This window comes from Amblyraja radiata, chromosome 19 (genome assembly GCF_010909765.2).
Source record: "Amblyraja radiata isolate CabotCenter1 chromosome 19, sAmbRad1.1.pri, whole genome shotgun sequence".
Lineage (NCBI taxonomy): Eukaryota > Metazoa > Chordata > Chondrichthyes > Rajiformes > Rajidae > Amblyraja > Amblyraja radiata.
In genome coordinates this window covers 8,126,540-8,142,431 of record NC_045974.1, presented here as the reverse complement: position 1 = coordinate 8,142,431, position 15,892 = coordinate 8,126,540, and the positions used below count along the sequence as shown (strand labels likewise).

The window sequence follows — 15,892 nt, the reverse complement described above, 5'->3', positions numbered from 1 at the left end:
AAGGGCCTGTTTCCACGCTGTATCTCTAAACTAAACTAAACTTTAAAGAGAAACCAAGTATTGGGAAGCTGAGAACTTACTAACCCAACATATTCGCAGTAGTTTTTTCTTGCACAGATTGCAAAGGAATTGGTTGCCCTTTTGTCCTTGTAGTTTTTATTCAGTAATACATATTAATGCTACTGGGTCTTTTTCTTCTTGCGTATGGCGTGCACAGCCTAAAGTTGTAGGACAACTTGTTCTATTTGATCTTATTTGATTGTGCACGCCGGGTTGATTGCATTCGTCGAAACAGGGCAGACCACGTGAAGGTTGCAATCTCCCACCCCAAGCAACTGTTACGTCTCTAGTGTTTTAGCTAGGAGGCAACTATCGTCAACAATTAAAAACAAAAATAGCCCAAGCATTAATGATCAGAAACGAAGAGTATTCTTGAAAATGGCGAGAACAATCCCGGGAATGATTGGGTTAACATAGGCTAAGCATTTGATGCCACTAAGCATGTACTTGCTGGAGTTTAGAAGGGACCTCATTGAAACGTAGCGAATAATGAAAGGCCTGGAGAGGGTGAATGTGGAGAGGATGTCTCCACTAGTGGAAGAGTCTAGGACCAGAAGCTATAACCTCAGAATATAAGAACGTACCTTGAGGAAGGAGATGAGGAGGAATTTCTTTAGTCAGAGGGTGGTGAATCTGTGGAATTTATTGCCACAGAAGGCTGTGGAGGCCAAATCAATGGATATTTTTAAGGCGGAGATTGGCATTTTCTGGATTAGTACGGGTGTCGGGGGTTATGGGAAGAAGGCAGGAGAATGGGGTTGAGAGCAAAAGATATATCTGCCATGATTGAATGGCGGAGTAGATGTATTATGCCGAATAGCCGAATTCCGCTCCTAGAACTTATGAACTTATGAAAATGGGTATGTCGGAAGAATGCTAAAGCTTTCAGTGACCTTTGAGGAGCTTGTAGATTTACACCGAAAAATAAAAATTATTTCAGGTGCTGCTTAATCTGCTCTGGATTTGCAAATTGATCAATTTATATTAATAAGGTTGTGATTTGCCAATTGCAGGGTGTTCTAGTGCCAGGAACTCAGTCCACTGAAAACATTGGTTTTTTGTGATAACATTTTGTTTTATAATTGGTAACAATATCTTGTGACATATTCCACCTGGGTAGTCAAAAACCCAATGGTCTGAACACTGATTTTTGAAATGTACAGCATGCCTTTCCTTGTGTTTTAGTCTTTAGAGATACAGCGTGGGAACAGGCCCTTCGGCCCACTGTGTCTGCACTGACCAGCCATCCCCACATATTAACAGTATCATACACACACCAGGGACAATTTTACATTTTTGTAACCAAGCCAGTTAACCTACCAGCCTGTACGTCTTTGGCGTGTAGGAGGGAACCGAATGTCTCGGGGAAAACCCACACAGGTCACGGGGAGAACGTACAAACTCCGTACAGACAGAACCCACAGTCAGGATCGAACCCGGGTCTCTACCACTGCAATTTAACTACTCTGGAATTTAGAAGGATGAGAGGGTATCTTATTGAAACAGATAAGATTATTAAGGGTTTGTACACGCTAGAGGCAAGAAACATGTTGGGAGAGTCCAGAACCAGGGGCCACAGTTTAAGAATGAGGGGTAAGCCATTTAGAACGGAGATGAGGAAAATATTTTTCACCCAGAGAGTTGTGAATCTGTGGAATTCTCGGCCTCTGAAAGCAGTGGAGGCCAATTCTCTGGAGGCTTTCAAGAGAGAGTTAGAGAGAGTTCCCAAAAGCTCCAGGAACACAATAATCCCTTCATTCTGAACTGGACTCAAATCAATACACAAGGCTCAAAAGGGCAGCGTGCTAACACAGTTCACGTCCCAGTCTTTGTTGACACACGAATTAAAGCTCCAATTTGATTATGTGCGGAGTTTGTACCTTCTCCACATGACCCACGTGGGTTTTCCCCTGAATGCTCCAGTTTCCTCCCACACTCCAAAGCCAGATTGGCTTGGAAATAATTGTAAATTGTCTCCAGTGCGGAGGGTAGTGCTAGTGTGCGGGGTTATCGTTAGGACTTGATGGGCCGAAGGGCCTGTCTCCACGTTGTAACTGTAATCTAAGACTTGTGGGTTTCTAGACAAACTGGCCTTTGTAAATTGCCCCCAATGCGCAGGGAGTGGATGAGAAAGTGGGATAACATTGAACTAGTGTGAACGGGTGATCGATCGATGGTCGGCGTGGGCTAGGTGGGCCGAAGGGCCTGCTTCCTCGCTGCAGGTCTGAATTAAACTAAACTAAATGTCAATGCATTCCTTCTCATCGTCACACCCAACTTGGGGGCTGAGCAGCTGTAAATCTGTTGGTCTCTTGAGCAAACAGAAATGTCAGTGTGCTGTGTTGGCACTCCAGTGAACGATGGTGGGATGGGGAATCTGCACTAACTCAAGCAGAGAGACTCAACTACTCTCAAATGGGCTGCCTGCCATTCATTCTAAATATTCATAGAAGGATCGACTCAGATTCATGTGTCGTGGACGTAGAGTGATACAGCGTGGAAACAGCCCCTTCGGCCCAACTTGCCCACACCGACCAACATGCCCCATCTACACTACTCCCACCTTCCTGCGTTTGGCCCATATCCCTCTAAACCTGTCCTATTCATGTACCTTTCTAATTCTTTCTGAAACGTGCGATAGTACCTCCCTTACCTACCTCCTCCGGCAGCTCGTTCCATACACCCACCACCCTTTGTGTGAAGAAGTTAGCCCTCAGATTCATATTCAATCTTTCACCCCTCACCTTAAACCTATGTCCTCTGGTTCTCGATTCCCCTACTCTGGGCAAGAGACTCTGTGCGTCTACCCGATCTGTTCCTCTAATGATCTTGTACACCTCTATAAGATCACCCCTCATCCTCCTGCGCTCCAAGGAATAGAGACCCAGCTGGCTCATCCTCTCCCTATAGATCAGGACCTCAAGTCCTGGCAACATCCTCATTGATGTCCACTGTACCCTTTCCAGCTCGACAACATCTTTCCTATAACACGGTGCCCAGAACTGAACACAATACTCTAAATGTGGTCTCATCAACGTCTTATACAACTGCAACATGACCTCCCAATTTCTAAACTTTCCAGCATGTACACACTGCCAAGGCAACGATTCATGTCAACACCAGTTGAACAGTGAGAGAATCCCCCCCAAATTTTCTCCTTGGAAAAGTAGCGGAAGTAAAAGGCCAGATATGTCCCCACGCAGGGCGGCACGGTGGCGCAGCGGTAGAGTTGCTGCCTTACAGCACCAGAGACCCTGAGCCGATCCTGACTACGGGTGCTGTCTGTACGGACTTTGTACGTTCTCCCCGTGACGCGCGTGGGTTTTCTCCGGGTGCTCCCACACTCCAAAGACGTGCAGATTTGTAGTTTAACTGGCTTGCTATGATTGTGAATTGTCCCTAGAGTGCGTAGGATAGTGTAATGTGCGGGGATCATTGATCGGCACGGACTTGGTGGGCCGAAGGGCTTGTTTCCATGTTATATCTCTAAACTGAACTAAAGATATTTGTAAGAAGGTCCTTGCATGTCTCACCCGCTGAGTTTCTCCAGCATTTTTGCTGGAGAAGCCTTCGATTTTTCCAGCATCTGCAGTTCTTTCTTAAACGTGTTCACAGAAGGTGCGCGGCCTTGCCGGCGGCTTTGCGCAGGATGCGGGAGAGCCAGAGCTCGGCGCTCGGCGGGTCGGATGATTTCTGGTTTCGGGCCGCATTCGGCCCGGGGACCGCAGGATGCTGACCTCTGCTTTAGAGGGTGGAACCGCTACTTGTATCACCAAGATATGTGACGGGGATTTTATATTCCAAACTTTGACATTTCTTCTTCTCAATTTTAGATATCGATGAGTGTTCCTTCGAAAGAACCTGTGACCACATATGCATCAACTACCCAGGAAGCTACGAATGCCTGTGTCAAAAAGGCTATACTTTGTACGGACTAACCCATTGTGGAGGTTTGTTCAAACTGATGGGTTGTATTATGATTAATTTGTTCTGAAGCTGCAATAGTACTGTAGTAGCATAAGATATATATGTGTGTGTGTGTACATGTGCACACACGCACACACACGCACACGCACACGCACACGCACACACACACACATAGGAGCTAAGAGTAACTAGCATATTGTGATTATAGGCAATCTAAAAATGGACTTTCTTCCAGGGAGGCACGGTGGTGCAGCAGTAGAGCTGCATCCTCACAGCGCCAGAGATCCAGGTTCGATCCTGACCTCGGGTGCTGCCTGTGTGGAGTTTTGCACGTTCTCCCTGTTACTGCATCGGTTTACTCGTGGTGAAGACCTGTAGGTTAATTGGCTTCTGTAAATTGTCCCTGGTGTGTGGGAAAGAACTACTTTACGGGTGATCGCTGGTCGGCGCGGGACTCGGTGGGACGAAGGGCCTGTTTCCACGCTGTATCTTTAAACCAGACCAAACTAAATGTCACTGAAGAAGGAAAGGGTGTGGGTGGGTTGGGAGATGGGAGTGCGGGTTGATACAGAAATATAGTCAGAGACAACCTGTCGCAGGGAATGACTGAGAAGCTGGGGTTAGTGCTTCAAACATGGCTGGGAATTGTGCTCGAATGGACTAAGCAGAGTGTGGAGAGAGGCATAAAGAAGATTTACGCTTGGCCTGATGATAGGACCCAAGGCAGGGATTGTAACATCTCTGGTTGCACTGGGAATTAGAGGCTGCATCAGATCAAGGCAAATAGGGAAAGGTGCAAGCATGACTTACAATACATGTAACTATATTCTGAGCAAGCTGAAATTTGTAGAGGCTATACTGAAGGGTATTTTTACCATTTTTAGTTTTTACACACTGAATTCTTAGTACGGGTGTCAGGGGTTATGGGGAGAAAGCAGGAGAATGGGGTTGAGAAGGAGAGATAGATCAGTCATGATTGAATGGCGGAGTAGGCGTGATAGGCCGAATGGCCTAATTCTGCTCCAATCACTTATGAAAACGAATATCAGTCAAATGTTGGAAACTCTTGAACATTTAATGTTTGATGGGCCGAATGGCCTAATCCTGCTCCTATCACTTCTGACCTAAATTTATCCTCTCCTAAATGGGACAGCAAGATAATTTCACCGTTTCACCAACACGGTAATTATTTAGTTTGTAACAACTATTTGTATTATTTAGTTTGTTATGACTTACTTTTGGAAAGCATATGTTTAAATTAGTTTCACTTTTTAACAGTGCTTCATATTGTGGCGAATGAATGGCAGAGTAGACTTGATGGGCTGAATGGCCTAATTCTGCTCCTATCACTTATGACCTTAAAATGGCCAAAGTGTATGGAAGTAAAGAACTGCTGATACTGGTTTACAGAAAAGGACACAAAGTGCTGGAGTAACTCAGCCTGTTTCCACACTGTATCACTCCATGTCTCTCAATGCTGGAGTAACTCAGCTATCCAAACAGCATCTCTGAAGAACATGGATAGGTGACGTTTCGGGTCGGGATGCTTCAGACTGCCTGAAAAAGGGAGATTGGGTTTGAAAGGGGTCCCGACCTGAAGCATCACCTATCCATGTTCTCCAGAGATGCTGTTCGGACAGCTGAGTTACTCCAGCATTGAGAGACATAGAGAGATACAGTGTGGAAACAGGCCCTTAACCAACTTGCCCACACCGGCCAACATGTCCCAGCTACACTAGTCCCACCTGCCTGCGCTTGGTCCATATCCCTCTAAACCTGCCCTATCCAAGTACCTATCTAACTGTTTCTTAAACTTTGCGATAGTCCCTGCCTCAACTACCTCCTCTGGCAGCTCGTTCCATACACCCTCCACCCTTTGTGTGGAAAAGTTACCCCTCAGATTCCGATTCAATCTTTTCCCCTTCACCCTAAACGTATCCTCGATTCACCTCCTCTGGTCTGAGACTCTGTGCATCCACCCGATCTATTCCTCTCATGATTTTATACACCTCTATAAAATCAAGACTGTGTACCCTTTTTTTTGTTCAAAGAATATAGCTTGTTTTCCTAAGTAAAACATTCACATGGAACCTATAAGTAATAACACTGGACTTTTTCTTCCACTCCACAAGTAATAATTTTAGTCACAGTGATATTTTTATTTTGCTTGCTCAGATATCGATGAATGCAGCATCAATAATGGCAGCTGTGATTTTGGTTGTCTGAACACAATGGGAAGTTATGAGTGTGTTTGCCCTCCTGGGAAGAAGCTGCATTGGAACAAGAAAGATTGTGCTGGTGAGTAATCTTTGTTTCAGAACGGCACAGTGCCGTAGCCGTAGAGCTGCTGACTCACCGCGCCAGACACCCCGGATTTGATCTCGACTACAGGTGCTTGTCTGTGCGGAGTTTGCACGTTCTCCCCATGATCTTCTGTTTCCTCCCACATTCCAAATACGTACAGGTTTGTAGGTTAATTGGTGGAAGTGTATAAATGTAAAATTGTCCCTAGTGTGTGTAGGATAGTGTTAATGTGTAGGGATCGCTGGTCGGCGTGGACTTGATGGGCTGAAGGGCCTGTTTCCGCGCTGTATCTCTAAACTAAACTAAACTAAATGAACTAAACTATCAAGGTAAGTTGGCAATCTCTTCAAGTTAATTTGATCAAGACTCCACACTATAAAGGAGCAATGTATTTAACGTGCCTGAACTTTTCATTTTTAATTTAACACTGGAATATATGTTCACTGAACTTTGTAGCTGCAGCAGAATATACTTCATCCCCTCAAATAGCCCGGCTTATAATTAACAGATGATGAGCGTTTGACGGCACTGGGCCTCTACTCGCTGGAGTTTAGATGAATGAGGGGGGACCTCATTGAAACTTACCGAATAGTGGAGTGCCTGGATAGAGTAGATGTGGAGAGGATGTTTCCACTAGTGGGAGAGTCTAGGACCAGAGGCCATAGCCTCAGAATTTAAGGACGTTCCTTTAGGAAGGAGATGAGGAGGAATTTCTCTAGTCAGAGGGTGGTGAATCTGTGGGATTCATTGCCACAGAAGGCTGTGGAGGCCAAGTCAATGAATATTTTTAAGGCAGGGTTAGATAGGTTCTTGATCAGTACGGGTGTCAGGGGTTATGGGGAGAAGGCAGGAGAATGGGGTTAGGAGGGAAAGATAGATCAGCCCCGATTGAATGGCGGAGTAGACTTGATGGGCCGAACGGCCTAATTCTGCTCCTGTCACTTATGAACGTATGAAGCATGAACAGTATGCAAAATCAACATTGGGGCAGTTATACTCTTTGTTCCCACAGCAGCATAATAATCGTCTAAACTCTTATTTTATTCAGTAATCGTTCAACAGATGTTTAAAAATCGAGTCTGTGGCTAAGGTGGGTGCAGGGAAAAGGTAAGGGGGGGAAATAAAGATTTATTTCTGCAATCAATTTGGGAAGGCATATGTTTAAATTGATTTCACTTTTTAACACTGCTCCATATTTTGTCCTTTTCACTATAAAAGGACCTCAGTCATCTTGTTGAGTCTCATTGTCAGTAACTCGTTTTCACCTGGCCCTCCGCCAACAATGGCCTGTTTCCTTTATCACCATTACCTTCTTTGCCTCTCTTTCATTCACTTGTTCTCTATCTTCCTCCATCAACCTCCATACCTCTCGTTTCCCTCTCCCCTGACTCTCAGCCTGAAGAAGGGTCACGACCCGAAACGTCGCCCATTCCTTAGCTCCGGAGATGCTGCCTGACCGGGCTGAGTTACTTCAGCTTTTTGTGTCGGACTCAGCTGTCAAACGTTCAAGGAATATGGAGGAATGAAATACAACCACCAGTGCCCCAAGACGTATCTGAGGTGAATACAAACTGTCTGGAGCACCGACACCTGCGAAGTGATTTACTTGTTGGCGATCGCCCCCAGTCAGTATTAATGGGAGCAGGAAGCGGTGACTGTGAAATTCCACCCATGGCAGGTTAATATTCTCTCATCTTACACCCCTCTTCCAGCAGGCATGTACTCAGGTCTGACACTGTCTGTAACTCGTTCTCACCGAGCCCACAGGCCACAATGGCTGGCTTCCTTTATCCTGGATATTTTGTTGCATATCTTTCCTTCATTTGTTCTATATCTCTCTCTCTGTGCCACTTTCTATATCTCCCGTTTCCCTCTCCCCTGACTCTCAGTCTGAAGGAGGGTCCTGACCCGAAACGTCACCTATTCCTTCTCACCAGAGATTCTGCCTGACCCGCTGAGTTACTCCAGCTATTTGTGCCTATCTATTGTCGACCTTAAGGGTCTGTCTCACTTAGCGACTGTCGGCATCATTGACTGACGTATCAGGTCACCGATAAAGTCGCGGTGTTTCCTCAAGTGTCGCAACATTTTTTTTGTCGCTGCTGGATTTTGAAATGTTCAAAATCTTTCGTCGACCCTGATACGTCAGTCAATGACGCCGGCAGTCGCCGAAAAAATCGCCAAGTGGGACAGGCCCTTTATAGTCTGACTGTGACCTCAGGAAGACAATAGACAATAGGTGCAGGAGTAGGCCATTCGGCCCTTCGAGCCAGCACCGCCATTCAATGTGATCATGGCTGATCATCCCCAATCAGTACCCCGTTCCTGCCTTCTCCCCATATCCCCTGACTCCGATATTTTTAAGAGCCCTATGTAGTGCTCTCTCTTGAAAGCATCCAGAGAACCTGCCTCCACCGCCCTCTGAGGCAGAGAATTCCACAGACTCACAACTCTCTGTGAGAAAAAGTGTTTCCTCGTCTCCGTTCTAAATGGCTTGCTCCTTATTCTTAAACTGTGGCCCCTGGTTCTGGACTCCCCCAACATCGGGAACATGTTCCCTGCCTCTAGCGTATCCAAGCCCTTAACAATCTTATAGGTTTCAATGAGATGCCCTCTCATCCTTCTAAACTCCAGAATGTACAAGCCCAGATGCTCCATTCTCTCAGCATATGACAGTCCCGCCATCCGTCAGGAAGCTGACAGATCGCTCACTCACAGAAGCACCACCGACGGGGAGAAATCAGTCCATCCCAATATGGGTTTGCACTGTCATTAAAGACAGACACGAAATGCTGGAGTAACTCTAGCGGGACAGGCGGCATCTCTGGAGAGAAGGAATAGGTGACGTTTCAGGTCAAGACCCTTACGTAGTTTAGTTTATTGTCACATGCACTGGAGTACAGTGAAAAGCTTTTTTTTCGCGTGCTATCCAGTCAGCGGAAAGACTATACATGATTACTATCAAGCCGTCCACAGTGTACAGATACAGGACAAAGGGAATACAGTTTTGTGCAAGATAAAGTCCGATTAAAGATAGCCCGAGGGTCTTCACAAAGGTAGATGGACCACTCTTTGGTTGTTAATAGGACGGTTCAGCTGCCTGATAACAGCTGCGATGATACTGTCCCTGAATCTGGAGGTGTGCATTTTCACACTTCCGTACCTCATGCGAGATGGGGGAGAAGGGGGAGTGACCGGTGTGCGACTCGTCCTTGATTAAGCTGCTGGCCCTGCCGAGGCAGCGTTAAGTGTAGATGGAGTCAATGAAATAGGGGGTAGACACAAAATGCTGGAGTAACTCAGAGGGTGAGGCGGCATCTATGGAGAGAAGGAATGGGTGACGTTTCGGGTCGAGACCCGAAACGTCACCCATTCCTTCTCTCCATAGATGCCGCCTCACCCTCTGAGTTACTCCAGCATTCTGTGTCTACCTTCGATTTTATCCAGCATCTGCAGTTCTTTCTTACTCAATGAAAGAGAGGTTGGTTTGTGTGATGGTCTGGGCTACGTCCAAGGTACTGAAAGTCTGGGTTAATGGGAATGCGGCACGTTTTTTCTCTCCCCCCCTGCAACAAAGAAAATCAATGTTAACATTCCAACCATTGTCTCGCCTAACTCAGTTTAAAGAGCAATATATAAATTTGGAATTCCTTAAAACCTGAAACATTTGTTCCCTCACCTCCCAAGAGGTTTTTCCGACAGTGTCTGTAAGAAGAAAATGTAATTTCTTAAAAGTGTGTGTGTGTGTGTCCCTCACCCACTTAAATAGAAAGCAAGATAGAAAGGTGATAATGGATGGAGCTGTTCCCAAACCATGCCACCGTGCATCCCGCTAAAATGCTCCCAGTTAATTCCCGTATGCATGATCCTGATTTGGATAGTCTTCCATTCCTCTTGGTTCGGTTCAGTTACAACTTAGTTTAGTTTAGCTTAGAGACTCAGCGCGGAAACAGGCCCCTCGGCCCCCCGAGTCCCCGCCGACCAGCGATCCCCGCACATTACGGGACGACAGATGGCACAATGGGCTAAGTGTTCGGCTGGCGACCGGAAGGTGGCCGGTGGCTTGGAGTGCATACTGTCGTTGTGTCCTTGGGCAAGACACTTCACCCACCTTTGCCTGTGTGTGAATGTGTGTGAGTGATTGGTGGTGGTCGGAGGGGCCATAGGCGCAGATTGGCAGCCACGCTTCCGTCAGTCTGCCCCAGGGCAGCTGTGGCTACAGAAGTAGCTTACCACCACCGAGTGTGACTGAGGAGTGAATGAATAATGCGATGTAAAGCGCCTTGAGTATTAGAAAGGCGCTATATAAATCCCATCCATTATTATTATTATTATTATTAACACCACCCTACACACACACTAGGGACAACTTTACACTTTACACCAAGCCAATTAACCTCCAAAACCTGCTCGTCTTTGGAGTCAGTATTCAGTATTTACTTCAATGTCATTTTAACTGAGCACTTACATACACAGATGAAACGAAAAAAAAGTTTCTCGATCAGTTACCATCAGCGCGGTTAATAAAAACAGAATAAATACATATAGTTTAAAAAAATTAAAAATGACCATATCTAAAAATAGGCCTAAAAATTGAAATGAAAACAGACATTCAGGCCGAACAGTGGCTTTACTTTGACAGGTGCCTAGCTGTCAAAGTATGGGCGAGGATAGATATTTGGTCTATGATATATGGGGAGTGTGGGAGGAAACGGAAGATCTCAGAGAAAAGCCACGCAGGCACACATTCCGTACAGGCAGCACCCGTGGTCAGGATCGAGCCCGGGCCTCCAGTGCCGTGAGGCGGCAACTCTACCGCTGCGCCACCGTGGTCGGTCTCGAGGTGTCGCCTGGCGAGTCTGAGGAAGACTGGCACTGCCCGAATGGTTGGTCTATCTTTATTTTCCATTAGTCACTCTGCAGAGCGTGTAACTAATGCAACAATTAGCACTGCTTGGGCAGTAGCCAGTTGGGATACGGAAAATATCACGCTGGTGTCGTGTCAACACCAAGTCGGGGAAACTGGAGGGAAGAAACCAGCTCTGGTTGATAGCTCTTGGATGATGCCCACCAGTGCTATTTACATTTGCACTTTCTGCATGCCTGATGCTAACACTGAAAGCTTTAAGGAAAAACGTGTTATGTCTCCTTTAGCTGCCATCCCATACCTTGCACAGCATTAATATATTAATACTGCATATTAATGAAAAGCAGTGAAATGAACTGGACGTACAAAATACTGATGAATCGGGAAATCCCAAGTATTTTGGGAATTGGGGAAGTAGACGCTACGAGGAGAGGTTGGACAAACTTGGATGGATTTCTCTTGAATGTAAGAGGTTGAGAGGAGACCGGATAGAAGTACATGGATTTATGGGAGGCACCAATGGGGAGAAACCTTTATATCTGCAAGGTGTCAAAGACTACAGGGCACAGCTTTAAGGTGAAAGGGGTAAAGCCTAAAGGAGATGTGCGGGGCAGGTTTTTTTTACACAAAGGGCGGTGGGTGGAGCGCACTGCCAGGGTTGTTGTTGGAGGCAGATGCAATCGTGGCTTTTAGAGGCTTTTAGATCAGCACACGGCAGTGCAGGGAATAGAGGTATATGGACCATGTACATGCAGATTGGATCAGTTTAACCTGGCAGCATGTCTGGAACAAACATTGTGGGCCGAAGGGCCCTTTCCAGTGTTGGACTGTTCTATGTATAGATAGGGTGGTGGAGGGGATCTTTATAAAGAGGGTAGAAATGTTAAAGACTCGAGGGCATAGCTTTAAGGTGAGAGGGACAAAGTTTAAAGATGAACAGGGCAAGTTTTTTTTTACACAAAGTGTGGTGGGTGCCTGGAATGTGCTTCCAGGGTCGTGGAGGTGGAGGTGGAGGCAGATACGATTATGGCATTTAAGAGATTTTTAGACAGTAACATGGATATGGAAGAAATGGAGGGATATGGATCAGGTGCAGGCGGAGGAGATCAGTTCATCTTGGCATCAGGTTCAACGCCAACTTCTGTTCCTGTGCTGCATTGTCATATGTTCTACTAAGTTTAGAGACGGCGCAGAAACAAGCCCATTGACCCGCCGAGTCCGCACTGACCAGCGATCCCCGCACACTAACACTATCCCACTCGCACTAGGGACAATTATACATTTATACCAAGCCAATTAACCTACAAAGAGTGGAGTGTGGGAGGAAACCGAAGATCTGGGCGAAAACCCACCAAGGTCACGGGGAGAACATACAAACTCTGTACAGACAGCACCTGTAGTCAGGATCGAACCCGGGTCTCTGGCGCTGTAAGGCAGCAACTCTACCGCTGCGCCATCATTAGAACATACCTTAGATTAGAACGTCCCTTAGATACATCGGAATTCCCCTGTTAGAACATAATATTCTGTATTCTACTCTACATACAAGACCCCTGTGCATAGATTAAAATGAACAGTGGACAATCAATCCTAACAAATTGATTAGATTATGAAATGTTCAACAATTTCAACAAGTAAAAGTTTATGATTCTTCTTCTAATAGTTTCATTTATCGATTGATCACCTTTCAAGAAAATTGTATTTTGTGGCACATGAAGTTCCCTAATTAATTTGCCTGTGTGTGTTTTTTACATAATTGTCAGACATTTGACAGCATGCGTGCCGAAAATCAGGCCCCTTGATCTCGGCTCAGGCCATCGCCATCACTGTAACTCGACAACAACGCTCTAAGATAATTTACAATATATTTTTTTTAATTTAAAGTGGGAAATTTGAAGGAAGCAGACAAAAGGCATGAAGGGAGATAGGTTAAGAACTCGCCTCACTACCAGCAGTTTTCTCAGCCGCAGTAACTCATCTCACTGTAAATTACTGCAAAGCACATCGTGAAATAGAATCCAATCGCCTGGGGTACAGGCCCATCACTCACCAATTTTGAACGTTTTTCTCCGCCGAATGTGGAGCTTAATGAAAATCTACTCTCAGCAATTTTTTCACATCAATCTGAAGAAGGGTCCCGACCTGAAACATCATCTGTCCGTTCTCCCTGCAGAAGCTGCCTGGCCCTCCAGCACTTTGATTCCTGTTTCAAATCCGTCTCTTCGATTCAGTGACACCAAGTCCTTGCCGACCAGTGATCCCCACACACTAATAGCCCCGTCCCACGGTACGAGTTCATTCCAAGAGCTCTCCCGAGTTAAAAAAAATCAAACTCGTGGTAAGCACGGAGATTGAACGTAGCGGGTGCGTCGGAGCTCGGGGACGTCTCTTAGCGCTAACGGCAGGTACTCGGGAAGACTCACTAACGGCAGGTAAGCACGGGAAGACTCGTGAAGATTTTTCAATCATGATGAAAAATGCCGACGAGAGCCCCGAGTACCGACGAGCGGCCATTACCATAAATCTCCGAGTTCGAATCAGGGCAAACACGGGAGAACTCTTAGCGTGGGACAGGGGGTTTAACACTATCCTACACGCAAAGAACAATTTACAATGTTACCAAGCCGATTTAACCTCCAAACATATATGTCTTTGGAGTGTGGGTGGAAACTGGAGCACCCGGAGAAAACCCACTCAGGTCATGGGGAGAACGTGCAGACTCCATACAGACCCGAAGTCAGGATCGAACCCGGGTCTGTGAGGCTGCAACTCCACCGCTGTGCCACTTTGTGATTACTGAGTCCAACCTGTCCATTGGATGTGACTTGATCACCAACTGTGTTGATGGTGTGCATTGTTTTTGAACGGGTTCGGTGGCATCGACTAAGTTGCACCAACTTCACCTGTGTCAACCTTTTTAACTCGCTGTCTGTAATCGATGATTCTCTCTCCCTCAGAGACGGTGAAATGTTTCCGGAACGCAAAGGCGGCGCGGAAAGTCCAGCTGATCTGCAGTAAGAGCGGAGGAGTCGAGAGCTGCTCCCTGTCTTGCCCGTCGAAAGCACTCTTTGTGGCAGGTCAGCATTCCCTTTGTGAACATTCACAACAAGGGGCCGAGTTTTGAATGTGGGATTGGAAAAAAAACGCTTTATATTCTTCATACAAAAGGCAGTTTACTTTGTCAGGGCAAAATCTAAGTTCATAAGTTCATACATTATAGGAGCAGAATTTGGCCATTCGGCCCATCAAGTCTACTCCGCCATTTAATCATGGCTGATCTATCTCTCCATCCAAACCCCATTAATAGACAATAGGTGCAGGAGTAGGCTATTCGGCCCTTCGAGCCAGCACCGCCATTCAATGTGATCATGGCTGATCATCCACAATCATCCATTCTCCCGCCTTCTCCCCATAACCCCTCTCACCCGTACTCATCAAGAATCTTATATCCTGCTATGCTACACACACTGGGGACAATTTACACCTATACCCAGTATACAAACCCAAACCAATTAGCCTACAAAGCTGTACGACTTTAGAGTTTGGGAGGAAACCGAAGATGTCGGAGAAAACCCACGCAGGTCACGGGGAGAGCGTACAAACTCCGAACATACAGCACCCATAGTCGGGATCGAACCCGCGTCTCTGGCGCTGCGAGCGCTGTAAGGCAGCAACTCTACCGCTGCACCACTGTGCCGCCTCGTAAATATGGAATATACATCAAAATAGTACGGAAGGTGATACTGGCTTCCTTTTCCCCGGGTGCCCACAATCCAAAGACGTGCAGGTTTGTAAGTTGATTGACTTCTGTAAATTGTCCGTTAGTGTGTGGTTTGGGGTTAGTATGTGGGTGATCACTGGTCGGCGCGGTTTCAATGGGCTGAAGGGCCTGTTTCCACGCTGTATCTCTAAACTGCATAAATATGCTTCTGACACCTAAGTGACACCACTTTAGACTTTAGACTTTATTTTTAGACTTTGGAGACACAGCGTGGAAACAGGCCCCTCAGCCCACCGAGTCCATGCCGACCATCCCGTACACTAACACTAACACTATCACACACGCTAGGGACCATTTACAAATTTAACTGAAGCCAATTAACCTACAAACCTGAGCGTTTTTGGAGTGTGGGAGGAAACCGGAGCATCTTGAGAAAACCCGCATGGTCAGAGGGAGAGCGTACAAACTCCGAACAGACAGCATCAGCAGTGAGGATTGAACCCGGATCTCTGGCGCTGTAAAGCAGCAACTCTACCGCTGCGCCACCGTGCCGCCACATGTCGCCATGGTGTAATCCTCATCCCAATCTCTCCATCGCTTGTTAGTTCAATTTCCCTCCAATTCCAACTTGCAGTATATAATTTCCACCAAAGATTGAAGATTCCACGCCCTGTCCTAAGTCTATCCAAACTCTCCCTGTAGAAAGACATTATTGTCCGCTGTTATATCTTCAGTTATAATTGGTTTGCACTGGATGTTGAAATTGGCTCTTAGGTGTCAGAAGTATATTTATGCCGTGCTAGATACAGTTACTATGCATTACATCTTGCATATACGACTGCAGAAAAAGCATGATGAAAATATTACGTTCAAAAGTGAAAGGAGCAGAATTAGGCCAGTCGGCCCATCCAGTCTACTCCACCATTCAATCATGGCTGATCTATCTCTCCCTGCTAACCCCATTCTCCTGCCTTCTCCCCATAACCCCTGACACCCGGTCTAATCGAGAATCT

The 15,892-nt window shown here is 46.2% G+C and overlaps 1 protein-coding gene across 5 annotated transcripts in view; it reads left to right on the top strand.

The window, feature by feature from the left end:
* The window catches only part of scube1 (signal peptide, CUB domain and EGF like domain containing 1), a 199,247-nt gene that overhangs the window by 152,375 nt on the left and 30,980 nt on the right, over window positions 1-15,892 (top strand). For all 5 annotated transcript variants that reach the window (XM_033037605.1, XM_033037606.1, XM_033037603.1 and 2 more), the window contains 3 exons: window positions 3,894-4,010; window positions 6,163-6,285; window positions 14,116-14,235. In XM_033037605.1, coding sequence (XP_032893496.1) covers window positions 3,894-4,010; window positions 6,163-6,285; window positions 14,116-14,235 — 360 coding nt within the window. The remainder of the gene's footprint in view (window positions 1-3,893; window positions 4,011-6,162; window positions 6,286-14,115; window positions 14,236-15,892) is intronic.